This window comes from Lactuca sativa, chromosome 9 (assembly GCF_002870075.4).
Source record: "Lactuca sativa cultivar Salinas chromosome 9, Lsat_Salinas_v11, whole genome shotgun sequence".
In the NCBI taxonomy this organism is placed as follows: Eukaryota; Viridiplantae; Streptophyta; class Magnoliopsida; order Asterales; family Asteraceae; genus Lactuca; species Lactuca sativa.
The window spans coordinates 5,034,950-5,048,165 of NC_056631.2; the positions used below are offsets into that span (position 1 = coordinate 5,034,950).

The following is a 13,216-nucleotide window of genomic DNA, read 5'->3' on the forward strand; positions in this document are numbered from 1 at the left end:
TCTTCTTTATTCTTCACACCAACAAACCCCAAAATATCTCAATTGATTTCCCTTCATAAGTTCTGATTTTGTTTTCGGGTTTCTGAGTATTTTAGTAAACCTCTGTAAATTAAGCTACACTTTTCTGTTTTCATTGTAACTTATATTTATAGTCATAAGTTGTTATTCTTAAGCTATAAATAAGATTGATCAATAATTCTATGTCATTATATTGATTGATATACTTACGGGAGATGTGTCTAGAATGGTCACATTGACTTGGTTATTGGATTTCAGAAAGGCTATACGCTGAAATGGTCCTGCCTCCTAACTGTCCTACCTGACTAATCCTTACTTGATAGATCTTGATGTAGACATTGGGATTAAAGAGGAATCTAGACTATAATTATTTTAGTCACCAGGATTTCAAAACTAGACTAAGGCTTAGTACTTTATGCGTCTAGGTCTTTTCAAAGTACGAAGCGAAGCGCTACCGAAATCGCAATCACCTATTTTAATCAAGTGTGGGCATAGTTACTTTCATCTTATACATATATATGAAGTATGTAAATAACTAAATGTTGTTTGTGCTTATGTGCAAAAATGTTATGTGTTAGAGGAAATATTATAAGATGATTTTTATACGATTTACTATATGTGTATTTTATTACCTATAATATGTTAGGTTGAAATGAGTAACGAGGGAGGAATAAAATATAGAGGGAGATGGATGATGAGAGATGAAATTAATAATAAAAGACCTTAACTTACTAGGACTATTGTACTAGGCATGAGGTCATCTAGCAAAGTATAGATGACAACCACAGACTAATCTAGACAGTCTAGTGGAACGTTAGCATGCTCGCAACATGTAGGTGTTTTTGAACTATGTGTTCACCAGGTGTACTCCAAAACCTATTGACATGTATAATGGGAGGATTCCTAAAATAATACTATCAATAAAGAAGATAATCCCTAGGATAAATCCTTAGGAATAAATATAGAAGAAAACCTACTGATAAGCATCATGGAGGAATCCCTGAACTAGTACTGTCAGCATAGATGATCCTTAGGATATATACTTAAGAATAAAGAAGATAATGAGGATGAGAAATTGGGTTAATTGTTTGATAAGTAAACATATTAACTGTATTATTGTGGGTTGAAAACCCTAGGTATTCACCAGGTTTCCCAACATGACCCACTCAATTTTTTTGTATTATAGAAAACAATACAAAGATATTAATGTCCGGACCTGATGAGAGATTTGAGGAAATATAGGCTATAAACGATGTAAGGTTTATATTTATGCTTATGTTTCTTGTATCATTTATGATATTTCAAAATTTTATAAATTAATGAAAAAAATTTCTTCCGAAATACTTTTACGGGACCAAATCCCACATTTATAAGCATAAATAAAAGTTTTAAAATGACCGTAAATTTGGGGATGTCACATTTCTAAAGCTCAAATATCTATGATAGAATAGATGCTATCCAAATTGATGATCCGATATCTCAATATATGCTCAAAATGATACTTGCAGGCATAATGATGAACCATATAGAAACAATTCAGTCATATCAAATATATAATGTTAGTAGCATTTCTGTTAAAATCTGAAAAATGATTTGACTGTTATAAAAATTATTCATATATATCATAGGGTACCTTCTCTTTTCCTTCCATTAGCTTCTATACAACCACAACATGTGCTTGGAACTATTCCATTAATTTGTTGAACTTCTTAATATTCTTTTCTAGCATACCCTGTTATTCCTCCTTTGAATCCCTTAGTGATGGCCCATACTTCATTGCTCCACTTTGTCTAGGGCGCATTATCACTACAAAATGAATAAGATAAATCCTATCAATGATTTAAGTAGAAACAAAAACATGAAACTTATGGAGGGAAATGAGAGCTTAATTAACCTAGATTCCAGAGTCAACTAAATCAGTGCATTACAATTTACAAAAGACATTGGTTGAGCCAATAACACCACATATAAAAAACTCCAAAATCCTCCGTGTTTTAGACAACTTATATTAATTAATGGAACCAATGAGTGCGATTCAGTTATATTATGAGAAAATATTCAAAACCCCAATTCATAACAAAAGATATTGAAGCGAAAAAGTGGAAAGGAAATAAAAGACACAAACATCAAAGGAAGATAAAATAAATTACCTGGGTAGGTGTGCTTCGTCGACATATATTTTTTTGGTCAATTTCTGGTCCATCGTTGATCACAGGAACGAATGAAAGGATACTCTTGTCCGATAACTGAAAAACCAAGACAATAATGAAGATAATTAGAGCCTGTAATGAATCGATATGTTCTTCTAAGGTTTCTTCTATCCTTTCTCCTTCTCTTGAATCCAAATCGATAATCAAATCGATAAAGTTTATGTAATTGGTAAGCAATTATAGAGGAATAGAGTAAGAAACATGTCTGAGTAAAGAAATAGGAAAATAAAAATAAACAAACCTAGTTTTTTAACACGCTGATTGGGAATTTTACCTTCATCTCTTCATCAACATCGAAGTTCATCTTATTTATCTGCAAAATGAAAATCAACATTCAAAGTCATAGAACTAAAACTCACAATAGATGCAGTTTTGAGAAACCAATATAGATTAAACCAAGAATAAAAATCTAATCTCAAATCATGCAATGCCATATTGGAAGAAAATCGTAAATAGAGGGAGAGGGGAACTCATTTGATTTAACCATAGTCTATCGTTTAAGAGCACTGAAAGCCTACCCTACCTCTATTTATATACAAAGATTTCTTGTTCCAAGAAAGTAGGAGATATAGGATCGCGTGGATGGGAAATCGTTCACATGAACGTAGTGAAAGAAAAGAGGGATGTCACCAGGAGGTCCCGTCTCCATTTGGGAAAGTGGGTGTTGGGAAGTTGAGACGGAGACATCGGGGGAGGAGCAATGTTGTATGTAGTTGTGGGAGGAGTTACAGAGAAGCGGAGGAACGCAGGAGGTGGGGGGAGTTATCGATCGGAAGAAAAGAAGAACCGCTCAAAAAATGTAAATAGACAATTTAAATGATTGCGATTAAAAGTTTGTAGTATCAAACGACACGACTGTAAAAGTAAGAGCAGTTATTCACTCACCTAGGTTACTAATAATAATAATTTTTAAACACAAATCCCCGGTTCCTTACCATTTAAACAATGATGTTTTATAAAAGAATAAAACAAATAGTTCATTCTATTTATGACATTAACCATTTGAAAAACAACTCGTTACATGCAAATTTAAACAACTAAGTGAGACACTTTATTTAGACCATCACAATCTTACTACATTTAAGCTTCTGTAATGCATCATTGGCTATAAAAACTGACCTACACTATCACTTGTTCATCGTCATTAAAGCTCGTATGTCATTCCGACCTTCAACATCCGTTTCTGAGGAACTTCAAACACATTGTAACTTTGCCGCAAATTCTTCTTCATGAAATTGTAAGCATAATCTATTAAGAATCTCTTCCCAATGGAAGACCCTTTCCTCGAAACAATCTCGTGCTCACCCACTAAATGCACGATTCCAGCTCGCGATGCTTTCTCTAATGTCGCAACATCCTCTTCTACAGTACGACCTTGTTCTTCAAGTACTCCATACTCAGATTCAATAGAATCCTTTAAGCGTTCGATCAAAATCTTCTCAAATGACTCATTCTCATTGCGCACGTCGGTGTACCCATACCTCACCACACACCTAAACACATACAACTCGTTTGGCTTCACTCTACGAAACAAGAACCTTTCTTCTGTAGGAACCTTACTTATTGGCAACGACTTGATTGAAACAAACACAATAACCGAATGTAAAGCAGGTACATTGTCAACATAGTGTTTAAAGATTGGGGGAATGCCATGGGCGAGCTCAGAGTAGAAGATTGCGAGTCCTCGCATACGACTAATGTTCATGTCCATAATCATGTCTTTTATGACTTCCTGTGAGACTTTATGATTGATCTCGTAGTTGTATTTCGCACGGTAAACGTAGTTCCATGTGCACATTATGAAGACTAGCGCGATCGCAAACAAGAATGGCAAGTATCCACCTTGGTTGAATTTGTAGAGAACCGAACTTAAGTAGATATATTCCGTGGTGCTAATCACAAGAACATATAAGATCACTAGAAGTATGTTCGTTTTCCATATGACGAGCATGATCACAACCATGAATGATGATGTAAGCGTCTCGGCAAATATCACCGCGATTCCTGAAAGTTATGATTGTGAAAGCTTTATATGTAACTTATAAACCATGCATTATATTTGTAACTGGAACGTATGGAATACTTGCCATAAGCATGTCCGATCTTTTCTGTAGTTTTGAATGTAACGGTAACAAGAACACAACCGATCATAAGAAGATAGTTCATTTCCGGTATGAAAACTTGTCCTTCATACTTGGTCGAAGTATGCACGATTTGAACTCGAGGAAAGCACCCTAGCGAAAGCGACTGTTTAATGATGGAAAATGTCCCCGATATCATCGCCTGACTTGCTATAATTGCCGCCATAACAGCTGCTACAAACACCGGCCAGTACAAGCCATCGGGAACCGAGTTATAGAACGTGTCCACCACTTCATCTTTGTGTTTTCTTAGCCACGACGCCTGACCGCTATATGCTGTGATCAAGGCCGGATAAACCACACAACCCATGCTTAGTTGTATCGATTTGACTGTAAAGTGTCCAACATCAGCAAACATCGCCTCGGTTCCTGATACAAACGAAGCAGATAATTGTGATACAAATTAATTTGAAACCGGTTAATTTGATCGGGAATCGAAGTACCTGTAATGGAGAGGACGATGCCACCAAGTGAAATCCAGGCGTCCTTTTTGTTTCGTTTGAAGTAATCAATGATGTATTTTGGGTTTATGGATTTAGCGACAGAAGGGTCGAACTTGAAAAAATTGTAGACACCGACTCCAACAATGAGGGAGAACCAGACGCAAATAATGGGGGCGAAGGTGTATCCAACTTTGTCAGTTCCAAACCTTTGAACCATGAATAACGTCATCAAGATTACCACGGATATCACAACGATCCTTCCTTCATCAGTATATTTCACAAAAGTCAGAAGACTTGTGTTTTATTAAGAATAAATCTTTAAATTAACATATGCACTTACTCACTTAGTTAATTTGTTAGCTATGAAATTTTTGTTTTTAAGTTGCTTATCTTTAATATTAAAATAAATAGAATTTTGTTAACATTTTATGTAATTAGCTAGAAAGAATGAAAAGTTGAAGTTACCTTCTGTTATGGTACTTGTTGCTTTCTTAAGCCCTGACACGGCCGATAAAACTGCATGTATAACAAAATTACAAATATATGTTAAAAACGATTAAATTTTCATCTGTTCATGAAATTAAAGTTTAGACATTTTAAAAAACAAAACAAGATGCATACATCATGTGAAATTGGTCACCTGAGATGGACGGAGTGAGGATGCCGTCGCCGATAACCATAGAGGTTCCAAGCATGGCGGCAAATAGAAGCAAAAACTTGGCAAATTTTCTACTCTCGAGACTTTTCTTTATCTTTGACGCTATTTTGTTTGTTTTGTTGGGCAATTCAAGTCGGAAATTTGACACCTCCTGATCCTCCACTTGCTCACTTGGGATCAAACCCACCTTTGCATATCGACACAGTTTCGAATACAACGCAAAAGTACCCCCTATATAATATATATATTACAAAACAAATTACAACACTTTACATATTTAATAATTACACCAACAATTTTCTTCAAAACACATACATGTGGAAAGAATGCATACCATCGCCATTATCATTGGCACGTAACACGATCATAACGTACTTAATAACAGGAATTAACGTGATGGTGTAAAAGATGATTGACAAAACACCCAAAATGTCATCTTCATGCTTGATCCCATTAAAGAAAGTGCTTGCATACACGTACAACGGTGATGTCCCGATGTCACCATAAACCACCCCAATGCTCTGAAACGCTAGTTTGACTATTGCTCTCCAGTTACCCTTAAGCCAGTTTCATTCCAAACATTTTAATCATTGAATCCAAACCGTCACAATAAGTATACAGAAATTGAAGATACTGACCTCGGTGTTGTGACGGTCATGGTGGTCGGGAAATCTAGAGGACTCAATATCTAAGGAATCATGTCGTTTCAAGCCAGGGAGTGGGCTTTGGGGGATGTCATTGTTGTGATCTTCTTCTTTGATGTCAAAGTTTCTTTTGCTACCACCGGAGGTAGACATGGTGGTATTACTGTTCCGGCTAGATCACAAAAAGAAGGAAAAGAAACACTAGAGACGAGTTTTGTTTATATATATATACGTATACAAGTGCCCTTCTAAAGAAAAAAAAAAGCGTAGAGAAGTAACACATGGGTGATGATGCGATTGGTAGGGGGTCAATGATCCATATGTTTAGGAATTAGGACTGTACTTCCCATATATTTGGCATTCTATTCGAATAAACACACTAACATTAATTATGAACAAGCTCTTCTTTGTGTTTGTAGAGACTAGCCCGTCCATTATTCATCCTAAGAAAAATTAATCAATCGGCAATATTAATTCCCTTACTCATCCACATAAACACCATCGATAAAAAATTAACCGAATCATCATTCGCAACAAAAGTTTTGTGAGCAACTCAAACACACTATTAGAATTGAGCAATAAAGTGAGCACGATGATTGGTAAGAAATTGAGTACATAATCAAACAACATCAAAACCTCATCATTCATGCCATCAATTTTTTAATAACTAATATGAATGAACTTACATCAAAATTCATTAATTTTAAAGAAAACTCAAGAATATATTTTAAATCTTTTATCAGTTAAACTCCCTTGTTTTCCGTCTTCACCCACCCCTTCTCTTCAATTTGCTACACAAGTGTTCATAAAAGTAAACATTTACAAATTTACAAGAGGTGAAACGGTTATGTTTAAATGAAATAGATGCTTAAAACTTATTGTCATGCCAATAAACTTAAATAAAAATCATAATACCAATTAGAATGATAACTTTTATCATCAACATTATGATTAGGGGTGGCAATTGATAACACGACACGACAAAAATACACGAAACGAAACAAAATTGAGACGAAATTGAAATTTGAATTCGTGTTCGTGTTGTGTTCGTGTCAGGTGTAAAAAACACGACGTTGTGTCGTGTCGTGTTCGTGTTCAAAATTTGACACGAAATTGACACGATTTAACATTTTTGTCGTGTTTTTTGTGTTATGTATGAATAAATATTAATTAAATACATTAATTTTTATTTCATGTTATATTTGTCGTGTCGTGTTTGTCGTTTTTTAATCGGGTCGTTTTCGTGTTAGTTAAAAAAAACACGAGATCATGTCGTGTCGTGTTCATGTTACATAAAACCTTGTCGTGTCGTGCCGTATCAGACAAAAATACGACAGAATGACCCGATTTGCCACCCCTAATTATGATAACCCATTACCCATGTAATCAATCTGTATATATATTATAATCACATCTATATACATATATAAATAATTATATGTAGTATTCATGACGAAATATAGAATAAATTTTTTTATGATCTATGGTTTTGAACTTAAAAGCCAAAAGAAAAATATAATAATCTAAATAAAACCCAAATTAAAAGGCAGGAGCTATTTAGTCAATAGCGACGCTATAGCGGTTAGCGGAGGTAAAGAAACGCTATTTCAAAATAGTGGTTTAGAATAGCGGCGGCGCTATTAGCGCCGCGATTTACCGCGATTATGGTCACCGCTATAGCGGCGCTATAACCGTTATTTGAATAAATTCCATTTTTGAGAAATTTTACATAAAAAAATGTTTTTTTCTGCCATTCCATTGAATAAAATTGTTTTTTCTTAGCCCAAACCAAAACTTTTGTGTAATGCCATTGAATAAAATTGTAATTTTTTTACTGCCATGACTTCCATTGAAACCTTGTATTTATTGTCTTGCTAATTGTGTTGAAAACTTGAAGTACTACATTATGATTAACTATCAAATTACTTAATAATTTTACTTGGTAACTATAATTGTGTTAAAGTATGATAAAATAGTAAGTATTTCATATGTTTTCTTGTTGATTGTGTTAAAGTATGATTAATTGTGACATTGGTAACTGGTCTGTGAAATATGATTAACTAATTATGATATGTGAAGTATGATTAACTAAATATGATATGTGAATTATGATTTACTAATAAACTAATTGACTGGATTGGGTTGAACTTCGAAGTATGATTTACTAATTAATACTTCTAAAATATATAAATTCTAAATAATATAAAAAACGCTATATCACCACTATACCGCCGCGAGAACCGCAATTTCAAATAGCGGCAGGTGACCGCTATTATATTTTTTACCACGATAACTGCTTAGGGCAAGAGCTTTACTCGCATTCATCCAAGAAAGATTGATGCTGATGATCTCGAAAAAGAATTATAAACCATATTAAAAAATCGTGCCAAATATAACCACTTATTTCTAATTTGAGAAAACAAAAATCAAAAATAAATTAGAAATCAAAATGAAACAACTTGAGAAGATACTTACAGGTTAACTCATAGTCTTCATTTTTAGGTGCGCAATCAAATAGCCTTTTATGTTTCAACCTTTTTTTACTACAAAACTATAAAATCCACATTTACTACAAATAATCTCTATTATGAGATTGATAGAAGTTTGAACATTTAGAATAAAGAAAATCATACCTGATGCAGGAATGAGATTCCTTTCACCTATTTTATCTTAAAATAAATAGGAGGCTGTTACCGATTGACATAAGATGATCTTGTATGTTAGTCTTGGCCAACATTTCCTAGTCACTACAACAAATGTTTTAGTCTTTTAGACTCATATCCTCTTTTTTATGGTCTTGAGCAACAATTATATATGAACTCATTTTTATCCATTATTTTTATGACAAAAATACCCCCATATGCTAAAAAAAACTATCTAACAGTAACCAAGTACATGATTTCCATAAACATGACCTTTTCTATGTCCATGAATCTCATGAACACAATACATTCATAGATGAAAAACGAAATATGACCAAATAAAGAAAACCAATTTTAAAAACCATAAAAAGAGAAATTACGACAAAAAGGATGCTAAATCAGATTGAAAGTTGAAAGTAGAATGTTATTTCCTGTGTTTATCCACTATCTAAGAAAAATAGTTGTTGATGTTATTATCTGGATACCAGAACTCAAAAATATCATTTCACTATGTTAGGTGATGCAAGTTGCATTGTTTCTGTGAACCTACTATTACTTGGGCGCTGTTGCTGTTAGTATGTTTCAACATAAGGTGACATGGATACTATTAGTTACCTAAAATGTCATGAACCGGTTCTTGAGATCATAGAAAAGCAATGTACTTTATTATTTTACCCAAATGACTAAACTGCATAAATGGTCCCTGTGGTTAGCTCAAAATTGTCACTTTGGTCCCAAAATGTTTGGACTAGCACCAGAGGTCCAAAGTTTTCATTTTGTTGCGAGTTTGGTCCAAAGTATTTTGAAAAGATCTAAAATGACAAATTTACCCTTGGTGTTTTCTTTTTTCAATTTTTTATTAAGTGTAGTTATTAAAATAAATAAAAAATAAAATTTAAACACCCCTCCCCACCCGACCTTTGTTATCTACCTTTTTGTTTTTATCAAGTTTATTTATCAAAGCTCAACCAACACCACCACCAAGGCTGCCGCCGGTAGCACAGCCACCACCGCCTGAAGCTGGTAGAAGGGAGATAAAGAGAGACAATCGTAGAGGCATAGAGACAGGCGTTGATTGGAGCTAGAAACTAGCGAAGTCAAAGGGTTTTTCTTCTTTCTCTCATTTCATCGTTGAAGATTGGTGAACAGATCTGGGAAATGGAGAAGACGAAGGATGGCGGCTGCGAAGGGAAGTCTCCAATGTGGAAATCTAACATAATCTTTTTCGTTTGAGAAGGAGGCAAAATCATCGTTTTCTTCTGTTAACAAATCTGGATACCATCTGAAACCTCGACGAAGACGAAGAAAGTGAAAACAAATGATTCCAAAGCTTGAACCCAATACAAGGAGGGCAGCGAACCAGGGTTTTGACAGTAAGATTTTCAGATCGGAGGGTCACCACTGCAGCTGGAAATCTGCAAACGTAGAGCCAAAATGGGAAGGGCACTGACACCACCAATGATTAGAGTTTCAGTAGATCCTCGGAGACGCTAAGGGTTTTGCGAAGAGGTGCAGCTTCGTTAGGGTTTCTCGGAGGAAGAAGATCAGAGAAAGATACATCCACAGATAGGAAGAAGATCAATGGAGCTCTACCAATAATTATCATATGCATTCCACACTCTATCTAATTGTTCTCGTCACAAATTTGATATTTCTTGTGGGTTTAAAATTCTGGTAGTTCTTGAATTTATGGTTGCAGATCTGAAAAAAAAAAGTTTGAAGTCATCAGATGGTGGTGGTAGTTCTTGAGTTTCAATTTATCTTGTTGTGGTGTTGGTGGTGACCGATGGGGCGGTGGTAGTGGAGGTTGTTGGTGACCAACTGTGGTGGTAGCGGTGGCGGTGGTAATTAATGGTGGTGGTGATATCATAACTAGTAGTAGGCTAAGAGGGGGGGGATGAGGTAGTATTTTTTTTGTTTTATTTTTAATTATAAAAATTGTAAAATGTATTTAAATAAATAAATAAAAACAAAAAAACAAAAAGTAAGGGCAAATTCGTCATTCTTAAAAAGTTTAAATCAAATTAGACCAAACTCGCAACAAAATAAAAACTTTGGACCTCTGGTGCTAGTCCAAACCTTTTTGGACCAAAGTAACAATTTTGAGCAAACCACAGGGACCATTTATGCAGTTTAGTCTACCCAAATACATACATGCATATTTGAAAAACTTTAAAAGAAAAAAAAATTGAAACGAAAAACATTTACCTGAGTTAAACAAAAGGTAATTGAAATCTGGATGTCAAACAACCTGCAAAAACTAGAAAAAAGAAATTTTGATTCGGGTCAAAGGGAGATTAGGCATTCTAGGAGTTATGGTATTACCACCTTGCATATTATGTTATAGGGTTGAAACTTGCATTGTTTTGCAAGAACCCTTAGACATGCTCTCAACGCCTATCATTATGTCATGCATCATGCAAAATGTGTTACATTTTTCAAAGTACAATGCTAAAGTAAGATAAAAATTGAAAGTAAAATGGTATATAATATACTTAAAGTAAATTTTACAAAGTATGCAACAACATCAGGGTTGGACACTCATCAGAATACCATTTTACTCCTAAAATTACTTTAATGAGAGTTTCAAAAATATTTTTACACCTAACTTGATGGAAATCCAAATCCAAATGCTTAGCATCATACATACTTTCAAAGCTTTTCTCAAAGTAGCAGTCTTCTTGAAGAGTTGACCAAAGTGTGACCGGCAATACATAAATCCTTCAAAGCCAAGATACCCAGATGGACCACCTGAAAATATAGCCATTAAAGGCCTATATAAGCATCCATAATACCGAAGTACAAGATGTTGAAATTAGATTTCATTAAAATGAAAAAACCCCTTACGAAAAAGAAAAAATAGACTTATATGAAACTTATAGTTCTCCTACAAAATCCTTTAAATCTTTGTTCATTCGTCCCAACAAAATTTTCAAAACGCAGGAAAATTTAAAAGTAATTATAGAAAAAAGATAAGAAATGATGAAGGTCTGAGTTATGGGTTACCAACACATTCTCCAGAAAGCTATCGTAAATTAATATATTCTCATAAAAACATCATTAACTTGAGTTTTGCTCGGTCATCTTCATATCTCTTGACAAAAAGAATGATTCTATACAAAACCAGATATAACCAACAAATGAAAGAAGAAATAATAAAATTAGAACACTAACATGAATCGATCGATCAAGCGATAGAAGAGATAAAGAGGAACGAATTTGAGGTTTATCTCTTGTGTATTTACCTTAAACTTCGAAGAGAGAGAGAGAGAGAGAGAGAGTATGGTGGTTGATGTAAATAATAGTGATGGAGGTGCGTGTATATCTTAAGTTATTCGTGGTGGTAAGTGTGAGTATGTGGTTGGTTAAAGGCAGAGCTTAGAGTTGTTGACTAAAGGTGGAAAGAGCAAGACATCTAAGGGTTTTTATACCAAAAGGTGTAGAGAGTGTGTACACACAGACTGACCGCTTCAGATAGCATAAAACAAAGTTCTAAAAATGATAACGACTACAGATGGTGATGGATATATTGGTGTGAGAGAGGGATGCAGAGTCAATTTAGGGTTTGGTGAGAGAGTGAGAAGACGAACAATTTCGGTTTTGAGCCGAGCCAAATCGACTTTCCATTGGCTACCTGGTTTTAAGTAGTGGATTCTATTTAGCTGATGATGCGTTGTGTTGCTCACTTCAAACCACACATCTTTCTTGTATCTGGTAACACCGATTAACCTCTTTTGAACCACAACGCCTCCAGTTTTCGTCTTCCTGCTCATTCCACAATGATCGAATCCTCCGCCAAGTGTTTGGTATCGCTTCCTTCCCAACTCATTGTTTTCCACTTTGCGATATATTTCCTTCAGGACACCATAAATATTCAAATACATGGCGTTTCCACAAACCCTTAAATTCCAGCCATCCGCTTCCAATCTGTATTTTTCCACATGCGACACCTTAGGTCGAAGGATCTCCTTCCATCGTCGTCATTTTCAGTACAAACATTCTTGTCTGCTGAAGATGTTTTCTCTTACCCATACATCCATCACTTCCCACAAATATTCTCATTGCGGCTGTAGTTCTCGATTTTGCTGGAAACCTCCTATCATCGATTGCATCACAAAACTTGGCATTCACGCTTGATTAAACGAGAACGGAGGATGACGATATCATAGAAGCACCAAAGATAGAAGAGAAGCAAAGAAGCACTCACATCAGCTGCATGTCTATGCTGTAAATTGAATCCCTCTTCCGTTGTTGCTACAGGTCACCTTTCCAAACTCCTTTGATTCCTCTAGTAGCCTACAAGTAAGTAGTCATGTCTCGTATTTATATGATACTAGTTTATAACCGTGGGAACCACGGTTACAAAATAAATTAAATTTTTATAGTAAAAATTTATAAATTATTTATCAATTACTTTAAATAAATCGTTACTTATGAGATATACCAAATTTTTAAAGTTA

The 13,216-nt window shown here is 34.7% G+C and overlaps 1 protein-coding gene across 1 annotated transcript; it reads right to left on the bottom strand.

Moving 5' to 3' along the window:
- Nucleotides 1–3,372: 3,372 nt before the first annotated feature.
- On the bottom strand, nt 3,373–6,359 carry LOC111920266 (potassium transporter 5). The gene is made up of 7 exons (XM_023915854.2): nt 6,109–6,359; nt 5,805–6,027; nt 5,453–5,701; nt 5,278–5,328; nt 4,813–5,073; nt 4,316–4,738; nt 3,373–4,232 (listed from the first exon to the last, which is right to left on the bottom strand). The coding sequence occupies exons 1-7, from the start codon at nt 6,265–6,267 to the stop codon at nt 3,373–3,375; spliced, it is 2,226 nt and encodes a 741-aa protein (XP_023771622.2). The 5' UTR covers nt 6,268–6,359.
- Between the last annotated feature and the right edge of the window lie 6,857 nt (nt 6,360–13,216).